This window comes from Canis lupus, chromosome 25 (assembly GCF_011100685.1).
Source record: "Canis lupus familiaris isolate Mischka breed German Shepherd chromosome 25, alternate assembly UU_Cfam_GSD_1.0, whole genome shotgun sequence".
Classification (NCBI taxonomy): Eukaryota; Metazoa; Chordata; class Mammalia; order Carnivora; family Canidae; genus Canis; species Canis lupus.
Window position 1 is genome coordinate 42,204,736 of NC_049246.1, and position 22,192 is coordinate 42,226,927.

The 22,192-nt window shown below is 46.0% G+C and overlaps 1 protein-coding gene across 1 annotated transcript in view; it reads right to left on the bottom strand.

Moving 5' to 3' along the window:
- Positions 1–16,726, bottom strand: part of DNER (delta/notch like EGF repeat containing) — a 313,381-nt gene extending 296,655 nt beyond the window's left edge. Inside the window, exon 1 of the mRNA XM_038574064.1 lies at positions 16,451–16,726. Within this exon, the coding sequence (XP_038429992.1) occupies positions 16,451–16,726 (276 nt within the window). The remainder of the gene's footprint in view (positions 1–16,450) is intronic.
- Between the last annotated feature and the right edge of the window lie 5,466 nt (positions 16,727–22,192).

Sequence of the window (22,192 nt, forward strand, 5' to 3'; positions counted from 1 at the left end):
CTCTTCCATGGAATCACTACAGAGCTGGGCAAGCAGAGTGTCACAGGGAATTAGGCCCACAAACCAGGCCAGGAATGAGCATCTGGACTGCTGTGTGCCCAGGCAAGGACAATAATAATAAGACATGAGTCTGGCCTATGAGTAGACGCTGCAAGCAACCATCCCAAGGAGGATGCTAGGGCTCAGGTTGTATAAGAAGATAACACAGATGGAGATTCATTTGGAAGTGCCTCAAAAAGTTAAATACAGAATTGTCACATGACCCAGCAATTCTATCCCTAGTTATATACCCCGAAGGATTGAAAAGAGGTACTCAAACAAGTACTCACGTAGGCATGTTCATAGCAGCATTAGTCACAACAGCCAGAAGTCTAACTCAGATGTCTATCCACTGACGAAAGGATAAATAAAATGTCATTTGTATACACAATGGAATATTATTCAACCATAAAAAGGAATAAACTACTGATACATGCTACAATGTGGATGAATCTCGAGAATATTGGGTTAAGGGACATGCACAAAAGGTCACAAATTATACTATTCCATTTACATGAAATATCAAGAACGGTGGGGGGGTGGGGCCTGGGTGGCTCAGTCGGTTCAGTGTCTGCCTTCAGCTCAGGTCACCATCTCAGAGTCATGGAATCCAGTCAAGTCGGGCTCCCCATTCATCACAGAGTCTGCTTCTCCCTCCGCCTCTCCCCCACCCACCTGCCCACCTTGTGCTTTCTTGCATGCACACTTGCTAATAAATGAATAAAATCTTTTTTAAAAGAAAAAAAAAGAAAGAAATATCAAGAATAGGTAAATTCCTAGAGACAGAATGTAGATTTGTGGTTGCCAGCAACTGGGGGATGTTAGAATGGGGAACAACCATTTAATAAGTATAGCATTTCCTCTTGGGGTGATAAAAATATTTTGCAACTAGACAGAGATGTTGATTGCACAACGCTGTGGAGGTACTAAATGCCTCGAAGGGAGATGCGTGGATGGCTCAGTGGTTAAGCGTCTACCTTTGGCTCAGGTCGTGATCCTGGAGTCCTGGGATCGAGTCCCACATTGAGCTTCCTGCATGGAGCCTGTTTCCGTCTCTGCCTCTCTCTCTGGGTCTCTCATGAATGAATGAATGAATGAATGAATGAATGAATGAATTTTTTAAATGCCACTGAATTGTTCACCTTTAAATGATTACTTTTATATTATGTGAATTTATCTCAATAAAAAAATTTTTTAATGTAACACTGATCCCACAGACACACCTGAGATGGTATATAATTCAGGCCATCTGGGATTATGAGAAACCATGGCATATCTCAAGACTTTATTGTTTCTTTACTGCAATACACACAATACCCATTGGTGTTCCTGTCTATGCATTAAGTTTCTTCCCAATGCACTGTGGTCAGAGCCCTAAGAATAGAATGCTAGAACCCTTCAGTAAGATGTGCTTCTTTCCAGGTCTTTGGTTTTGAGTTTATGTCAAGAGACAAGCACTCTTCATCTGAAGGACCCATGAAGGAAGCAGGTCTGTCGGTGAGCTCCGACAAGAATAAAGACTCTCTGTTCTGGGCAGAACACCTCCTTCTTTACTGAGGAGGCTGTTTTTAAGGGAATCACAAACATACACTAGTAGGAAAGTGGGCTCTCAACTTCCCCTAAATTTCCACAGGCTCTGCTTGAAAAAACACCACTTCTAAGCATAAAAAACATCTTTAAGGACTTTTGCAGGTGAGGGAAGCAAGGGAAACGTCACATAAAATCCAATCATGATGTCTAAAAAGAGTCAGCATCATTTTTGGCACCATTTTTAGCACTATCAAGGTCAAACATAATAACAACAATTGTTTTCCTTAGGAAACAGCAAAAAAAGAGTGCTTCCCAGTCCTTAAGGCCCCTAAATCCCCATCCCACCCCCCTGGCCTGCCTTCCCTTTGTAAAAGACAAAAATAATCACATTAAATGTATTTCTCTCCAGCTGAGAGTTTATTTTAGGCCTCATAGAAATGCTAATATTAGTTCTCATTTCTCTGTCTCTCTTATTATTTTCTCATTATGAGGTTTTTCTATAGAAATAAAAGAATTCCCTTTGCACAACCAAGAACACCAATGGCCAATTTCAAAGAGTGAAAATGAGGGTAAAGGACCACAAAAATCCCTGGTCAGGAGAAATGAAGTTTTTCTCAGGGGGGGGGAAATGTGAAAAACATGATATGGAGATTAAAGCAGAAGCGAAATTTGCATTTTGCTGAATATTAAGATTAGCCTTTTTCTGCCCAAGCCTGGATGAACAACACTTTTTGAAATCAAACCATTACACCATCAAGAACTTTTAAAAAATACTCTATTATCCAATAATATCATCAAAATTAACTTGGCAATTTTAACAAAATACTAAGGAACCCATGCCAATTTTTAAAGGAAAACTGCTGAGTAGTTCTTTAAAAAGAAGGAGGAGGAGACGGAGGAGGAGGAGGAGAAAGATCTTAGTAAAATGGTTGCAGTATTTCCGGCTCAAAAAAAAGTAAATTACAAGTATTTAAATATGATTTAGAAAATCCATGCCAACCCTTCTTAAAATAGGCATAAACTGGGGATATATTTAATTGTAGATTCTAAAAAGACAATTGGATCAGCCCTATCAATATAAATCTAGGCCAAAATGGAATTCTTCAAAAGCAAACTCCTGGTTCAAATCAGGTAACTCTCAAAATATTGTATAGCACAGTACTGGTATCAAGCATTAGAGCTCTAAAATTAATCAACCACCCCGTTGATAAGTTTGGCTAAATAAGAACAAAAATAATAAGCTCCTAAAGATCAAAACACTGAGTGAGCATCAGCAGAGCCAAGAGAAAAATGATAAACAGAGAAAAAATATTTAAACATAAAGAACAAAAAGTTAATTTCCTTCAATAACAAAGAGCTACTACAAATCAGTTTGGGGGTGGGGGGAGGGGCAACCCAAAAGAAAATTAGGCAAAAATAAGAACAGGCAATTCATGAGAAATGTTCTCCTCATTTGTAATTTTTAAGATGCAAAGGGAACCAATGAGATACCATGTTTTATCGTTAACACACAAAAATAAAAGAAAAACAGGAAAACCAGTAATGACAAAAATGTGGGTAAATAGGCATTTTCATATGCTGCTAGTAAATATGCAAAACTGTCCAACTTTTTTGGATGGCAATTTAGCAACATTAGAATATTTTATCTACATAACTTGTAACGTCTATACACACACACACACACACACACACACACACATATATATACATCATTGTGTGTATAGTCATTGCAACATTATTTATAATTGAAAAAAATGTAAACAATGTACTTCAGTAAATATTAAAATATAGTCACACAATCACAGGAAGAAATACTATTCCGTCATCAAAAAGGATGGGTTTGTTTCTGTTTTAGGACATGGTAAGATGTTCAAAACAGATGAAGAAAAAGTTATAGAACAGTATGCATAGGATGCTTTTATTTTTATATAGAATAGCTGCATATATGAGTATTTAGCTTCATATATGCTTATAGGTACAGAGAGGAAAATATAAAATTCTACAGCAGAAGGTAAATAATGATCAGTACGGAAGCATGAGATCAGTAGAAGGGGTGGAAAGAGGATAAGAAAAGTTTACGAGTGGGCTCTTTCCACTATAGGTTCACAGATTTTGTAATGCCCTAACATACTTTGACAGTTGTTCTTAAAAGGATCCATGAAGATGTAAAACTATGAGCTAAATTAATATTTTAAATGCAAGTTAACACAATTTGCCTTATATAATTGTTTTGCAAGAATTTAAAGTGCTATGGATGTACGCTTCAGAAAAAAAATGGGGAATTGGAGTAGGGATTAGTCAAGCCTTTGAGGTAAGGTTGCCAGATTTAGCAAATTAAAAATATAAACTCCCAGTTAAATTTGAGTATCAGAAAAACAGTATGTAATATCCATGGGGCAGAGAGAACAAATTTAAAAGACTCCCACAACCTGATTCCAAGACTTACTATAAAACTACAGTAATCAAGACAGTGTGGAATTGGCAAAAGGATAGATATATAAAGTCAACCGAATACAACAGAATAGAGGCTAGAAAGAGACCCACATTTATGGTCAAATGATTTTCAACAAAGTTGCGAAGATAATGCAGTGGAGAGAGTCTCGTCAACAAATGTTTCTGGAACAACTGGATATCCATTTGCCAAAAGTGAATAAAAATTGCCTATATATTGCACCACATATAAGTATTACCTCAAAATGCGTCAGAGACTGAAATGTAAACTTCAAACAGTCCAGCTCTAGGAGTAAATAGGAGGAAATTTTTGTGACCTTAGGTCAAGCAAAGATTTCTTAGGCCACAAAAAAAAAGTACAAGCCACAAAAGAAAAAAATATTAATAAATAAGACTTCATCAATATTTAAAAACTGCCCTTTGAAAGACACTGTTGAGAAAATGAAAGAAGAAGGGGTGGGTGCCTGGGTGGCTCAGTCGGTTAAGCATCCAGCTCTTGGTTTCAGCTCAGGTCATGATCTTATGGGTCATGATCTCATGGGTTGTGAGACTGAATGATGGCTCTGGCTCCATGCTTAATGGAAAGTCAGCTTGGGGATACTCTCCCTCTGCACTTCTCCCTCTCCCTCTCTCTCTCTCTCTCTCTCTCTCTCTCTAATCAATAAATAAATCTTTAAAAAAATGAAAACAAAAATACAAGCCACAGATTAGGAGAAAATATCTGCCAGCCATATATCAAATCAAGGATTTGTACCCAAAGTACAGAAAGAACTCTCACAACTCATTTGAACAGACACTTCATCAAAGACAATGTATGGATGGCAACTAGTATATTTTTTTTAAATGTTCAGTATCATTAGTCGTTGGGAAAGTTTTGGTTTTGTTTTTTTTTTTAGTTTTTTTTTAGTTTTTTTTGTTTTGTTTTGTTTTGTTTTGTTTTGTTTTGTTTGAAAAGGGTTTGCATTTATTTCTAGACTCCCCTCCCAACAAGGAAAAACAAAATCTAAGATTTTGCTTTCAGTGCTCTTAGAGTCTTGGAATAGACCATGGGCACTGATTTGGTTTTACAGTGATTGAGGTTAGGATGACAACATGTAACTTAACATGCACACCTACTAGAACAGCTAAAATCTAAATCACCTGCAAAACCAAGAACGGCTAAGGATGCAAGCAACTGAAACTCATTTGTTGCTAACAGGAATGCACCATGGTACAGCCATCCTGGAAAACAGTCCGGCAGCTTCTTATAAAGTGGAACTTGCACTTGCCACATGACCCAGCAATCCCACTCCTGGGTATTTGCGTAAGGAAACGAAAATCTTATGTCCACTTAAAAACCTCCACATGAACATTTATGGCAGCTTTATGCACAATCACCAAAATCGGGACATGATCCCAATGTCACCAGTTGGTGAAAGAATAAACCGTAGTGTATCCGTACAATCAAATACTAGTCAGCAATAAAAAGAAACACACTCTGGACACACACAGCCACACGGGTCAACCTCAAAAGCATTATGTTAAGTGGAAGGTGCACACACGTTACGTGATTTTATTTATATGATATTATGGAAAAGACCAAACTATCAAGACATAAGTCAGACCCATGGTGGCCAAGGGCATAAGCCCGGGACAGAGTCTACTACAAAGTAGCTCAAGGAAGTGTATGGGGTGCGAGGAGCAATTCCATATCCTGATTACGGTGGTAGTTACACAACTGTACATCAAAAGGCCTCAAACTGAACACTTTAAAGTATGAATTTCACTGTATGTAAGTCATGACTCAACGAAAAAAAAAATGTCTGGAAATCCTCTGTACAAGGAACAATAGGGGAGGTCAATTAAGAGGTTCTGGTTTTCTCTTCATGGTTCCTATATAAGTATCTTCCCTTTCCAAGGTAATATATTGAGGATGTATTTAACACTTTGCCTGTTCTGATACTTTCCATGTTGCTTGATAATTAAGCATGCGATTTTGCCTGAACGTGGGAGACGGGCCATCCCCCTCATGGGGTTGGCCTTCCAGTGGCCAGAAATCAGCCCATTTACTACAGACTCTGGTTCTTATTTCCCGTGCAAACAGAGAACTAGATCTTATTCATCTCCTGTGATTACTTCCACCACCACTGAATGCCTTCCATAAAGGAGTTTCAATTTGCCTCTGCAACCCAAAAGCAATCACAACTGTTTCCTTAAATTAACTACAAGCAGCAGGTAAGTGCCAGCACTGAAACCCTAAAGGATGCGCTGGCTTTCGGGAACTGCTAGCAAAGAGAGCAGACACGTTGCTCTTTTTAAGAGCCTTTTCTTTCAAACACACTTATTTCATTTCTCAAATCCTCGCTCTTTTTCAAAAGCCTCATGCCTTTTCTCTCTCTTTAAGAAAGAAGAACCTTGACATTGTCCCAACCCAAAGCAACCTTACAGAAACCCAAACTGCCAGAGCTGGAAGCACTATCCCTCCTCCTTCCTCTCCCGGTCCCCTTGGGCACTCCCGGTCCAAGTCATAAACACAGGGCAGTCTGGGACAAGCACAACGCCAGGGCTCAGATCCCCCACTGTCACCGAGCCATAGGGACCCCCTCCTCCAGGTAAGTTGGCTTAGCCATGGACTGGAGAATCATCCACTTTTGTAGAAAGAGTTTGTGTGGTCAGAGGGCCTATTCTGCGCAGGAGGGGCTGTGCAAGCTACTGCCCTTAACCCCCCCAACCATCCGATTTACAAGTGAGGAATCAGGGTTAAGAAACCTAATAAGAGGGGGGATCCCTGGGTGACTCAGCGGTTTGGTGCCTGCCTTCGGCCTAGGATGTGATCCTGGGGTCCCGAGATCGAGTCCCACACTGGGTTCCCTGCGTGGAGCCTGCTTCTCCCTCGGCCTGTGTCTCTGCCTCTGTGTGTCTCTCATGAATAAATAAATAAATAATTAAAAAAAAAAAAAAGAAACCGGGACCCCCCTGTGTGGCTCAGGGGTTGAGCATCTGCCTTTGGCTCAGGGCATGATCCTGCGGTCCAGGATCAAGTCCTACATGGGGCTCCTTGCATGGAGCCTGCTTCTCCCTCTGCCTATGTCTCTGCATCTCTCTCTTATCTGTGTCTCTCATGAATAAATAAATAAAATCTTTAAAAAATAAAATTAAATTAAAATTAAAAAGAAAAGAAACCTAACAAGCTTGTCACTGAGCAAGGATTCAAAACCTCTACATCTAACATCCAAAGCCCTGACAGCTGGCATTTCCTCTCCCTGCTGCCTCTCTGGAAAGTCTGTGACTCGGGGGGTCCAAACGCATTCCACCAAGGCCCGATGGACGATGAGAAGTTAGACTGTGGCTAGGACGCCTCCTGACATTCAGACAATTCAGAGACAAGGGCTTGGTTTATCTGTCCGTGTATCCCCCACAGCTCTCAGCCCTGGAGCTGGCGGTGGACACCCCGCAAGGAGAAGGGACCAGGAGGACAGGAGAAAGCGGGGCTGGGGGACCAGCCCTCAGCCAAGTCAAACACATGAAAAAGAAAAGTATGCTCCACCAGCGTTTATGGAAACATTCGGCGAGCTTCTTCCTTTGTCCAGGGCCACACAGAGATCTTCAGCCTCGTGGGCCACACTGTCCGTCGCCACCCAACTTTGTCCCTGGAGCAGCCTATGCAGTCACAGCCAACTCTTGCACAAATGCACAGGTGTGGCCGGGTTCAATAAAATCTTGATGCTGGACACTGAAATTTCCATTTCATAGAACATCACACATCACAAAATATTATTCTCATTTTGATCCCCACCCCACCCCCAAGCATTTAAAAATGTTAAAACCAGGCACCTAGGTGGCTCTGTTGGTTGAGCTTGACCCTTGATTTCCTCCGAGGTCATGATCTCAGGGTCGTGGGATCGAGCCCTGCATAGGGGCCCGCGCTGGCTGTGGAGCCTGCTTGAGGTTCTCTCCCTCCCTCTGCCTCCCATCCACTCTCTCTAAATAAATAATAAAAATGAAAATGGTTAAAAACCATTCTTAGCTCTTGACGTGGAGGGGAGGGAGAGACGATGCGGGCTGTCCTTTGCCCACCCCTGATCTAGTTCATCAGAAAAGTGTTTTGAAAAGAAAGCTTTATTAGGATTAAAAGCCAAGGCTACTGCAAAGGGATCTACTGAAAACCTCAGTGCGTTGCCCAGAACAGACCTGGCACTAGGGGAGTTACTAGACGGGCTAAATCTGTCTCCTTGTCTGTCCTGCTCCTAAACAGCGTCCCTCCCCATGCGCCTAGATCCACCCCATAGCACCCAGTGCCCTCATGGTGCCCACAGCTGCATCCCCCTGAAGCCAGTTGTGTATTCAACAATATTTGAGGGGCACCTACCATGTGCAGCCCCCGCACTGGGTGCCTGGCTGCTGTCTGGACGCCCTTCCCAGTCCTGGGTCCTGCTCTGCCCTTGCTCACCCTGGAGAGCAGCGAGGAGCCATTCAGAGAAGCCCCTCCGCTTGAGGACAACTGTCTAAGACTCACATCACGAATGTTGACTGAAGACAGGTTAGTGTTCAAATAAAGCAATAAATGATTCCATAAAAGGCTGGGCTGGGAGCGCATGCTCAGTTCACATTGTTCTTTGTTCTTGCCCCCCCCCACCCCCCGCGCCGCCCCATGGTAAGTGGAGTACAGAGGAAGAACCAATGGAAGTGAATGCTGTGGGGAGTCAGCACCGGAATCCAAGTCTTCTAGCATCTGATATATCACAGCCAAAGAAATGAATCTCTACTGATGGAATTTTGGTCTCTTTGGAAATGAAGTAGAGAAGGATTTCTTTTTCTTTTTTTTTTTTCTTTTTGTCCAAGGGAAAGGACCTTCTAGGCCTTCCACTTTTATAAAGAAAGGCATGAAATAAATAAGATTCTTACTATAGGTGTGCACAACAGCTACCTTTTCGTTGAATGTCTCCCGGGCTAGTCACTGAGCTCGATATATTTCCAAGCCACAAACAGCTTGCAAGGTTGGCATCAGGATCCCATTTTCACAGATGAGAAAACCAAGCCACAGGACAATGAATTACTTATCCAACGCACTCAGAGCTGGGTTCCAATACATGCCGGACTCTTTCCGCTCCAGCACACACCACCCATCAAGGCTCCTTCAGGGAGACTTCAAAGTCCACTATGCAAACCTCTGCCATTTGAGGAGGATGTGGGCCAGGAATGCCAGGCCTTTCAAAACTGGATGCTTTTCTGGTGAGAATGACCAAGAGCAGGTGTTACTATATTCGTTTTCTCCGCCACGTGCTAGCGACATGCTGGACAGGCAGTGGGGGCTGCGTGGACATGACGAGGGTCTAGGGGGAACTTCTTAATCCTGGTCATACAGTCGAATTATACCTTGACAACATTTAAATGTCACCAGTGTCCAGGCCCCAGACCAGTTCAGTCACAAGCTGGGGGACAAGGGGACAGTAGGACACAGGCACTCACCTCTGTAAAAGCTCCCAAGTGGTTCTCATAAGCAGGCAGGTGAGGGGAGTGTCAGGAACGGAGGAAGGGGCAAATATAAAGAAATTCTGTACACAAAACTTCTGTTATTGAATTTTCTATTTGGGGGCCAAGATCCTATAGTCCCTGCCACTGGGTTAAGCAGCTCTGACCACAGCTGCCTACTGAATTGGTGAGACCTAAAAATACAACTCGGGCATTCTGTTTTCTGACTCAAATACCCTTCAGCTGCAGATAGGTTTTCTTTCCTGTTTGATGCTTGTGAAATACGGGCATAAACAAAACCATTTTGGATGGTACCCTGTCACATGAGAAGCTTAAGCAAAGAAGCTAAAGACAGAATGCGTTTTTGTCAGGTGGCCAAGCTGAGAAAAGTGATGTTTCCTAAGAATGCACTAGATAAACAAAATAGGAAAAGCACTTCAATTTAACAACACCAAGAAAAGCAACTGTTTCTTTCTTTCACTAAAATTGTTATAGGGTTTTGACAAGCTTTTCTCATTCATTTCAAAGGAAAATGAAGTCACTGGGAATTTTCTGAGAAATTATCCATTTATTTCAGAATCAAAAGAACTACACGTTTATCAAAATTTTAATACAAGGAATTGTTCCTTTTGGATGCTTTTGTTGTAGCGTAACTCTTCCTGGTAGGTGGAAAAAAAAGCTAAAAGCTGTTTGTTGAAGAAAGACAATCTCAGGGAATAAACTGGCATAATCATATTCTATATGGAAATCTTATAATCCTTTTTTCTTGGTATACTTCGTATTTGTGCGACATTTTACTTTAAAAAAAATGTTTTAAAACTCCATAGTTCTTTCTACTTACTGATAAAACTTTACTGTATTCCCATTTGCGAATTTCATCTTGTCTACAAAGAAAATAAGGCAAATGTATTAGTCCATTTATTTATTTATTTATTTATTTATTTATTTAGTATTAGTCCATTTTAGAGAAATGAACATGGAGGTTCAGGGATATTCCATCACTCACCCAAGGTCCCAAAAAGTTGACAGAGGAGCCAGAAAAAGAGGCAGTGTCTCTTGGGGTGCCTGGGTGGCTCAGCTGGTTAAGTGTCTGCCTTGGGCTCAGGTCATGATCCCAGAGCCCCGGGATCGAGCCCCTCATTGGGCTCCCTGCTCAGCAGAGTCTGCTTCTCCTTCTCCTTCTGCCACTCCCCCTGCTTGTGTTCTCTTGCTCACTTTCTCTCTCTCTCTCAAATAAATTTGTAAAAAAGAAGCAATGTCTCTTGACACTTCAGCTAATATTGGACATTCTGCACACATCGCCATGTGACTGTGAGTCAGTATATGTGCATGTGAGTTTCTGTGTGTGTGTGTGCATGTGAGCTTGTGTGTGTCCGTGTGCAAAAAGTCCACTAGACTAATGCTGTGCAAAGAGCCAGAATTCTTTTTGTTGCTTGTTAGCTACCTTCCATTAAAATTGGATTGATCCGGGCACCTGAGTGGCTCAATCCATTAAGCATCCAACCCTTGGTTTTGGCCCAGGTTGTGGTCTCAGGGTCCTGAAATCAAACTCCACGTCTGAGCCATACTCAGTACAAAATCTGCTTGAAATTCTCTCTCTCTCTCTCTCTCTCTCTCTCGCTCTCGCTCTCACTCTCTCTTTCCTTCTTCCCCTTTCCCCCCACTTGTGCACACTCTCACTACATAAATAAAATCCTTTTTTAAAATGGGTTCATCAGAAGCAGAACCATTGTTTCAAGTTAGCATGTTTAATCAGAAGAGAGGATTATAGAATCAGCTTAGTGAGTAAAATTAACTTGCATGAAAAACAGCTCCGCAAGCAGCCCCTTTCTTCTCCAAGTGCAGAAATTGACACATTTTCATTTTAATCCCAAAAGATAAGATTCCTAGGGAACGTGAGATGAAAAAACAAACAGGTGCCTGACGGCTTGAATATTTGGCAAAGGATTATTTCATTACAACAAAAAAGTTTTACAAATAACATAATGCAGATTAAAATTATTTAAATCATCACTACTTTGGCCCATTTAGAAGGGAGCAAAAGAAAAAGGACTGAGCAGCTGCCGCCCCTGACACCTGCCTGCTTTCCCCAATGAACCCAAAAGGCAAGAAGAGCAGTCTCGATCTTTTTGAAGTTGGAGGTTTTTTTTCCAAACCCACCAGAAATATTTGCATTTCTTTTATTTAGTGCCCATTTGCTTGTCATCATGGGAAAAATAACCTCAGCTAGGACCCAGAATTCTAACTCCGAGGTGAAAGCCCTGCTTGCTGTGTGCGGCATAAGGAGAATTTGCTGTGTCTTTGTCATTACCTCAGCTGAGCAGAACTGTTCAAGCTCATTGTTTTCGAGCAAAACCAGCCTCAGGTCATTTCATCTCCTTTTTACTGATAACACTCAAAGAGGTTACAGCCCTCGCATAAGGTCACACAGCTAATAAAGCAGGGTCAGGACTGGACTTTAAACTCTACAGCTCTGCATCAAACCAGCTACTTGGTTCAAACGCCAGCTCTACCACTCACTAGCGGTGTGACCTTGGGCCAGTCATTTAACTTTTCTGCACTTTATATTACAAGGATGGTTGCTGCACCCAGTTCATCAAGACTGGTGAGTTTTATCTATAACGCCCCCAAAACCGTGCTGGTGCATGACAAGTACTCGAGTACTTAGCAACCATCATAATCACCACCACCATCATCATCATTATCATCACCATCATCACCACCGTCACCACCACCATCATCACCATCATCATTACCATCATCACTACCACCATCATCATCATTACCATCACCATCATCACCACCATCATCACCACTATCACCATCACCATCATCACCACCATCACCATCATCATCACCATTGTCATCACCACCATTATTATCATCATCATGTCTCTGCAGGGTAGTTTCCGTATATATTTTTAGAATCCACTGAACCTTCATGATTTACTATGTTTAAGTGTGATAGAGGCCTTAGAAAAATATGTACTTTAAGTGTTGTATGATTTTCATGGCAATCAAAATGTTAGATTAGTCATTCGGTCAAAATGAGCTTTAATCTCTGCCTTTGACAAAAGATGACAACACTCGTTCCGTCCACCTCACACAGTTAGGTAATGAGCATAGGACATGTGTACAAAAGTTAGAAAAGAAAGGAAAGGGGTGGTATTTATGGAAGAACCACGGGTGCTCAGTGATTTACGACACTTAATGTAATCCTCCCCAAAAACCCTGTTGTGGATATCCCACAGACAGGATGGTCACCCACTCAAAATTTGGTTTGAATGTCAAGCCTGAAAATGCCACACACACCGCAGCAGGCTATGAACAGGTTTCTTGCTCACATAATGGGCCTTTCTAGAGATATCAGCTCCCAAATGGATCCGGGGGGCGGGGGGGGGGGGGGGGGGGGGGGGGGGGGGGGTGTTGGGGGGGGGGGGTGGGGGGGGGGGGGGGGGGGTGCTCAAGAGAGAAGAAAGGAACGGGCCTAGGGTGGGGGGCGTGACTGGGGAGCTCAGAGGGCGGGGCCGGGAGCTCAGGGGGCGTGGCCGAGGAGCTCGGAGGGCGTGGCCGGGGAGCTCAGGAGGCGTGGCCGGGGAGCTCAGGAGGCGTGGCCGGGGAGCTCAGGGGGCAGGGCCGAGGAGCTCAGGGGGCGTGGCCGGGAGCTCAGGGGGCGTGGCTGGGAAGCTCAGGGGGCGTGGCCGGGGAGCTCGGGGGGGCGGGGCGGGGCGCCTGGGCGGGGCTTCCGCGGCTGGAACCCGCCCCAGCACCCAGGCTTTCGGGTCCGCTGGCCCGGATGAGCGGAGGCTGGAAAGCTGTCAACAGCCACACAGCAAAAACCCAAACCGGACCCTTCATTACAGACCCCGGGAGGTCGACCTCGGTCTCAGAGATGAGGAAACCGAGGCGCGGTCAGGTTAGCTCACGGCAGGCAGGGTTTCCTGCGGCGGCAGCGCAACTTCTGGCCGCACACCCCGCTGCCCACCGCCCAGCCCGCAGGGCCGCCGGCGCCCGCCACCAGCTGCCGCCAGCGCCACCGCCTGCACCCCCGGCGGGCCAGAGGCATCCGCCGGCCGCCCAAACGCTGAACACAGCCTGAATCCATTTTAATCCTAACCAGGGGCTTCTGGCTTTCTGCATTTTCATAAAAAGAAAAGAAAGAAAAGAAAGAAAAAAGAAAGAAAGAAAGAAAGAAAGAAAGAAAGAAAGAAAGAAAGAAAGAAAGAAAGAAAGAAAGAAAGAAAGAAAGAAAGAAAGAAAGAAAGAAAGAAAGAAAGAAGAAAGAAAGAAACGAGAAAATAAAAGAGAAAAGAAAAGAAAAGAAAGAAAAGAAAAGAAAGGAAAAGAAAAGAAAAGAAAAGAAAAGAAAAGAAAAGAAAAGAAAAGAAAAAGGAAAAGAAAGAAAAGGAAAGAAAAGGAAAAAAAGGAAAGGAAAGAGAAAAAAGAAAGAAAAAACTTCCAAGTTTGGTTCCATTGTTTCCATTGCTCACATTATTGTCTTTGCGATGGGGGGAGGGGTGACGCTCTGTGTAAAGGCTTCTCTTCACCAACCGGCAATTCCATCCCCAGTGTATCCAGCGAGCATGGAGCATGCGGTTCTAGCTCAGTACGCCGCGTCTGTAAGGGCTAACCTCCCTTGCCCTGATCTGTGATTGAGAACGCGTAAGGGGTTTTTCCCTCCCCTCTGTTTATCTTCTCTCTTGAGATTGCCTTCTTTCTCCCCTCTCACTCCTAGAAAATGAGAGAGGGGAGATTGCCTTCTTCCTCCCCCCCAACCCTGGAAAATGAGAGTGGGGAGACTGCCTTCTTTCTCACCCCCCACCCCCACCCCTAGAAAATGAGAGCCGAGTACTCCTGCAACATCATGAAAGATTTCATTGAAATTACTGGGATTCGATTTTCCAGGGGTTATAAAGCTCTGAATCATCTGAGTTAAGTTCTTCTGGGTAACCCAGCCAGATCGGGCTCCAATATGCTAAGCTTTCCTGTTAGAATCATACTTCCTTCAGCTCTCTCCCCAAGGAGGAACTCAGAACACTCGATACTGCTTCTCCTCAGGTGGGCAGCACTCCACAGCTCACACCGCCTGGAATGGGAGCTACACTAGAACCCCGAATCTGTTCTGAACCAGTTGGTTCTGCAATATTTAGGAATTAGTTTGTGAGTCTTTCCTAGATGAATTACATTCCATATCAAGCCACTACTTAGGACCAAAAAAAAATATTTATATTTCTCTGTTAGTCATCTAGGAAAAGTGCAGAGGTTTTTCCCTTACTTGAAGATTGCTTATAATTTTCGAGTCACACACACACACACACACACACACACACACACATCTCAGAGTTGGGTTAAATTCCCAATGCCCAGCCTTTCTTTCCCTTTATTTAAGCTGAAGAACACACTAACCTACCTCTTTCTGTCCATCGCTACTATACTCTGAGTCTGAATCGACTATGTCTTTCAAGGATGGAACTCAGGCATGCAGATATAACAGCAGTTTGATAAAAAGCATTCCTGCAACTCACTTCTTCAGGAAAAATCATACAAATCATCAATCAACAGGGGAAATTAGTAAGCAAGATTTTGTCCTAATGGTTAGAAAGGCTTCAACAGCAAATTCCCCAAAGAGTCATCATGCCCCAAATCCACTCCGGATGTTGGTATCACACACACACTCATCATCATCATCATCATCATCATCATCATCATCATCCCCTTTGAGGAAATTCAAGCTTATTGGAACCAGTTAACAAAGAAGGGCACAACACTGAAAAGGCAGATTCAGGTGGGCAATTTGCTACTAAAGAAAAATAGGAAACAGAGCAAAAAATCCTGGCTGTCAAGGTCAAGCTTCTCAAACCCATTTAGCTCCATTAAAAAAAAAAAAAATTAAAGCTTATCTCATCTCATCTCATCTCTTCTGTGGCCCTTCTTCTCCCGCAGAAAGAAGAGTCCATTTGGGCATTCTCAAAGTAACTCTTGGGGCATTTTATAAAATTCTTATGAAACAAACTCCTCCACTCCCAATGTAGGAAAGAAAGCATTTGATCCCAGTTATGTTCCCATTCACCCGGTTTTATTTAATAATTCCAGAGAAATCCCTTATTTGCCCCCCCCCCCCCCCCGCCCTGGAATAGAGACTTGAGGATTTTCGCCCCCGAACACACAACAATACTGAATCGCCTGTTGGAAAATGTTCACGTTAGTAGGTTAAGAGGCTGCACGGGGCGTCAGCGGGCTTGTAATCCAGCCTCATTCGGTACGTTCTGCCGAATTCTCTTGTAAACCCCAAATCCCCGGACGGGGACGGCCGCGGGCCACCCGCACCCCTCGCGCCCGCCCCCCGCCCCGGCGCAGCTTCCCGGGCCCCGCTCCCGCCCGGGATGGGGCCGAGCGCGCGCCGAGGGGCGTCCAGCCCGGGGCGCCCCGGGTGCCCTCGAACGCCCCCGACTGTGGCATCGCCGCGTCCGGAGCCCGCAAAGGGCTGGTCGCAGGCCGCGCAGGGGCAGCTGCCCTCTCGGCCTCCGGCTGCCGCGCCGGGACGCCCAGGGCCGGAGGGGGGGGGGCCCAGAGCGTCCGGCCGCCCGGCACGGAGCCCATCACCCTCCGCGCCCGCGGGGTCCAGCCGGCCCCTCCGAGCCGCCCGGGCCAGCAGGGACCCCCGGCTCTGGCGGAGCGCGGCTCGGCCCGGGCCGGGAGGGGCGCGCCGCTTGGTGGCCAGTGGCCGTGGGTGGCGGCCAGGCCCGGGAGCCGCGCGCCCGAGAGCCCCAGGCTGGCACGGCCGGAGACCCGGGCTGGGCAGGGCAGGGGCACGTGCAAGGTCGGCCCGGCCAGACGCCCCCGGTCCCCGGCGGAGGAGAGGCCGGTGTCAAGCTCGCGGGAGCCCCGCGCGGGGCAGCGCGCAGCGGCGGGCGGACCGGGGCTGCGGGTCCCCGCCGGCGCCCCGCCCCGCCCCGCGCCGCCGGGTCCGCTCACTCACCTGGCAGTTGGCGCCGGAGACGCCGGCCGGGCAGGTGCAGCGGTAGCCGGGCTCGCCGGCAGCGGCGGGGGACTGCGGGCCGGGCGCGGGGCGCGGGGTGCACACGCCCCCGTTCCGGCAGGGCTGCGCGGCGCACGGCCCGGGCGCGGGCAGGGGCGCGGCGGGCACCGGGCTGGCCAGGCAGCCTCCGCGGGGCGCCGCGCCGAGCAGCAGCAGCAGCAGGGCCGACGCGGGCAGCAGCTGCGCGCCGGGCGCCGGGGCGCGGCGGGGCGGCATGGCCGACCGAGTGGGCGCGGGCGCGGGCGCGGGAGCCGGAGCCGGAGCCGGAGCAGGAGCTGGAGCTGGGGCGGCGGCGGCGCGAGCGGCGGTGGCGGCGGCGGCGAGGGCTGCTCCGCGGGGCCGGGCGCCTCCTGCAGCTGCGGGGCTCCGCGGTTCCCGGGGCAACGGCGGGCGGGGCCTGGGGGCGGGGCCTGGGGGCGGGGCCTGGGGGCGGGGCCTGGGGGCGGGGCTCGGGCGGGCGCGGAGAGGGGCGGGCGGGGGCGGAGAGGGGCGGGCGGACCCTTCCCCCGCGGGAGTTGGGGCGCGCAGGCCGGGGGGTGCGGCCGGACCCCGAGGGCGCGGCGGCGGGGCTGGGCGGTGCTCGGGAAGCAGAGGGGTGGCGGGGTCCGCGGCGGCGCGGGGAGGACCTGGCGGGGCCCCCGGGGCCGAGCGGCCGAGCGGAGGGCGGGGCGGCCCCTTGGCGCAGAATCGGTGGACCCGCCGCGGGGCCCGGCCTCACCTCGCTGCCCCCGCCGCGCCCCGCGCCCCCGCCGCGCCCCCGCCGCCCGCGAGCCCCGGAGCCCCCGAGCCCCGGAGCCCCCGAGCCCCCGAGCCCCCGAGCCCCTCCAGCCGCTCCGCGGGGCCTGCCGGGAGATGCCGGGGCGGGGGCTCGGCCGGCCCCGGCCCCTGTCCTTGGTGCTGACCGCGGAGCCTCCCGGCCCGAGGGCGGAGCCCGCCTGCCGCTCAGGAACGTCTGAGGCTGGCGTGCGGCAGCTGGAAGAGAGCTCGCGAGCAGGGTCCAACCCGGTGGTGGAGCCGACGAGGAAACTGAGGCCCAGACAGGCTGGACTGGAACCCAGTGGGTCCCTTGACTCCCGGCCCAGAACGCCGTCAGCCTCCTGGAAGCTCGAGCAGCTCGGAAGCGCGGGTTCACCGAGGCCCCGCCAGGATCCACCAGGAGCATCCGCCGAGCCCTCCTGGGAGAAGGGGGGGCTCTTCCAAACGTCCCGCTTGGGCCGGCTCACGCGGGCACAGCCACCGAGGTCAATGTCCTCTGCGTAAACGCAACCGGCTTTGTCTCCACCACCTGACCTTTCACAACCTCTAGATAGACTCCCGGCTACTTGCTACCTTGTTTTTTGCAAGGCAGCCTCATGAGAAAAGAAAATGCGACTCTCGTGCATTGGCAGTTGGAAAAAAAAGGGGGGGGGGGTTAAAATTTTTTTAGGACACACAAAAATAGTTTTATAAAAGCTGGGCGAATCAAGTAGAGACTCCACATGAACCCGTGCTCAGCGGTGCCACAGATGAGCAGCCAGGAGCTGCTAAAAGTATCCAGTGAACATAGGAGGCAAACTGCAGAACCTCTCCCAGTCCTGCACAGACAGACACGGGGGCAAATGTCAGGGAGTTTGTGCTTAGAAAGGTGCCAAGAAATAAAGAAATAAAGAAATAAAAGGAAAGAAAAGGAAGAAAGAAAGAAAGAAAAGAAAGAAAGAAAGAAAGAAAGAAAGAAAGAAAGAAAGAAAAGAAAAGAAAAAAGAAAAGAAAGAAAAAAAGAAAAGAAAGAAAGAAAGAAAGAAAGAAAGAAAGAAAGAAAGAAAGAAAGAAAGAAAGAAAGAAAGAAGAAAGAAAGAAAAAGAAAGAAAGGTGCCTACAATTCATGTGGTCATTGCAGGAAATCGCTAACACCCAGATGGAGCTGCATGCAGCAGGGGGAATTCATACCTCCAAGTGGATCAAACAGTTACTACATTTTCCCTCACACCCGCAGTCTTTTATCTGAGACTTCGTTTTTAGAAAAAAAATAAAAAAATAAAAATAGAATCTTAATTTTTATGCCACGCCAGCACCCTCTGCTGGTAACTAGTCTCACCGTTCAGGTGTTTCTTCCACTTTTCTGTGCCCCTGGAATGTGTATTCATTCCTGAAACTAACTTCTTTTACTTTAAATCCTGAAAAAATGGCACTGGTGCTACTCACTCCCTTCCACCAACACACACACTCAAAAGAAGTGTAGGGAAGCTTGTAAGCTAATTAAAAATCACACTTTGGTTTCCTGTATTTTTACCTAATCAACCTCTTTCTGTGTGAATTTTGTATCATTTTGAAATATGGAAGAACTAATACTGGCTTTTTTTTTTCCCCCAGATGCTAATTTCTGAATTTTCCAGATAATGTTTAGCCTTTGTAAAAATATTCTGGCTTTAACTTTTAGGGACGCCTGGGTGGCTCAGTAGTTAAGCATCTGCCTTTGCCTTAGGGCACGATCCCAGGATCTGGGATCCAGTCCCGCTTTGGGCTCCCTATGTGGAGTCTGTCTCTCCCTCTGCCCATGTCTCTACGTCTCTCTCTCTATGTCTCTCATAAATAAATAAATAAATCTTTTTAAAAATCTTAAAAAAGCTCATTATGGCAGAGACAATACAAAACCATTTCACTTTTCTCCGATCTAAAAAGAAAGACTAAATCTCCCAACCCCCTTGCTGATAGGTGGAGCCATGTGATTAGTTCTGGACAATAGAACATAGTGCTTTGGGCCCTGGCCCCAAAACATCCACACACTAAATGTCATGCAAGTATTTACTATTATTATTGCTATAGTCATTCTTGAAAAAGTGACTCTTTTATTTTGAATGCTGACTTGGTACTTGGTTGATAGCTTCCAACCATCTGCAAGACCCCCAAATATCAAACTAAAGAGTCCCATTAATATGTTACCTTGCTTTATTAAAAGAACAGTATATAAATACTGTTGGTCCTATATTTAAATAAAAGCTAAAAAACCAATTATCATTGGGTTCATATTATTCCAAACTTACAGGACATCAAATCTTCACCCTAATGCATCTCATTTCCTTTCTTGATAGAGACCCAACATTAACAAATTGAGGCTAAAATATAAAGATAATGTGTCTTGATTTCTTTAAAGAATGTGATAGAATTTCTCATAACCACCTTATGAAGAAAGTAGACTTGAAACCGTTAAACAAGTATAATCTGAACATACTAGTCAGTAGCTCTCTACGAGGCTAGAGGAAGCTTTTAGGTAAATGCCATAGAATATCAAAATTTGGTAGTTAATACAATTCATTCCAGAATCAGGATGTCAAATTATCTCAACCAGGAAAAATGCTGAGCTAAAATAAGTGAAATGGAGTGTTGGGTAAATGATGGTACATTTAGCCTTACTGCTATTTGCCAATATTTCTGTCTCTCCTTCTTCTAAGAACTTCTCTGTAGGACTGTATTTTCCTGCCCTCTTGAAGTTAGGTGTGATCATACAACTTGCCTTGATCAATGAAATATGAAGGGAAGTAGCATGTACCACTTACAGGTGGAAGCCTTTAAAATCCAGGGCATGACTCATGAGCATGGTGACCAGCAAGACTCAAGAGATGGAGGCTCCTCCAGCCTGTGTCCCTGAGGAATGGGAACCTGCAATAGGCATATGGTATAAGACATAAATCATTGTAGTTTTTAACCACTGAGAATCAGCGACGTTAAACCACTCCAGGTCACGTGCTAGTAAGTGGCAAGGCAAGACTAATTATCTCCAGTGAGACATGCAAAAGGACCAGCTATCTCAAATGGGCTATTCCTGAGAAACAGAAGACTGGCTCTAACTGGGATTCCAAGGTCTCTGGATGTGAAGGAACAGAAAAATTTCAAGAAACAATTTGGTCGATTTTTTTCATGGATCTACTCCAGAGCCATAACTCAACTGCATTATACTGTAGGACGTTATAAAAAATGTTACAAACCAATGCAAATGTAATTGTCTTGGTTTTTTGCATTTTGTCACAGGTGAAAAACATGCTCCCACACAAAGCCCAGGTTCATAGGCCTTTGGGAACTGCTGGCCTCAATGAGAGCAACACTTCTCTTTATGATGAGGTTCTCATACCCTATGACCTCCAGAGTACCCTGTGGGAATGCCGGTCTGGATGCATCATAGTGTGATGATCCATACACTTAGAATCTGATAGAACAAATTGCAGAGTTTACCTGGCATGATGTCCTAGGATCAGAACTAAGACCCAAACTGGACCATTTACATGGTATGATAAATCACCTTCAGCTTACCTGGAGTTCCACAGGTACTAACATATGCATCTATCAATGATTTCACACACTCACCTTCTCCCCTAAAGCATTTAAGTTTTCTGCAGTCATTGGCAGATCCCTACACCTCTCTCTGCAATGCTGTTATTGCTGCCTCTTCTCACTTTCAGTTACTCTTTAAAGATATAAAGGAACATTCCTGCCCCTCTGCCGGGGGTGTGCCTGGATGCTAGATTGAAGCCAGAGTGAGCTTGGAAAAAAAGTCAGCCACGCAAACTAAAGAGAAGGAACATTGCTACATCACCTGACAATTTTCTGCCATGAGATCAGCACAAACAGCCTACCATGACCAGAACAGTTATATCAGGAGCCATGATGACTCAATCTTTATCACCTTCAGATGCCACATAATATGGAGATAGAAATCTCTAAGTTGGAGAAGGTCATCAAAAGAATCTAATGGCTGGTTGACCTGCAAGTCGGTTACCTGGACAATTAGAGTTGCCTGTCTTGGGAATGTACATTTCGCCCACTGTTCCCATAGCCAGAGCTATTCAAGGACATAGCCTTGAGAGAATAAGGTGCTGCTGAGACCATCTGGACTACATATGTAATTGAACCCAGCTGAGGTCTCCATATAAACCTTTAAGATTCTGGTGGCCAGGTGTGATCTACTCATCTTGCGGTCACCCGAGACCGACTTTGTATGTACGTTCTCTTGCTTTTAAAATTGCCTCCTACCAATCTGGAGTGGCCTGCCTCTTCCTTCAGTTTCTCCTTGTCCTCTGTGTATGGGATCCAGTTTCAGATTTCACCTGGGAAGCTCCCAAGGTTGCAAACCAAAATCCTAATTGATAGAGATCCTGAGAAAATTAAATGGGATGATAGTGGTAATGTGTGAAGTATGTGCAAAGTCCCAGGCACTAATATATGTATTTTTTTTACATATTATCTCATTTAATCCTAACCCCAGACCATGAGGCAAAAACTTCGAACTGGTACCCAATTAAAAGAAGACAAAATTGAGGTGCAATGAGATTAACTAAATGGTATGCAAGTAGAGTGGCAGGACTTGAGCATAGAGAGGAGCCCGGTTGCAGAGTCTGTACTTTGAACCTCTTCTCTTCATCTGCTATATGAGTCTCCAACGGTGCAGAGTCTGATGCTTAGTAGAGAATACACATTATATACATGTAATACATACACGAATATGCATCATATCTTTTTAAATTTTTTTATAAATTTATTTTTTATTGGTGTTCAATTTGCCAACATATAGAATAACACCCAGTGCTCATCCCATCAAGTGCCCCCCTCAGTTATCATATCTAATGTATAGATGATGTCTGTTTCATATATGTGATGTGTATCACCTATATGTGTGATGTCTCCTGTGTCTGCTGTATGTGTATAATGTAT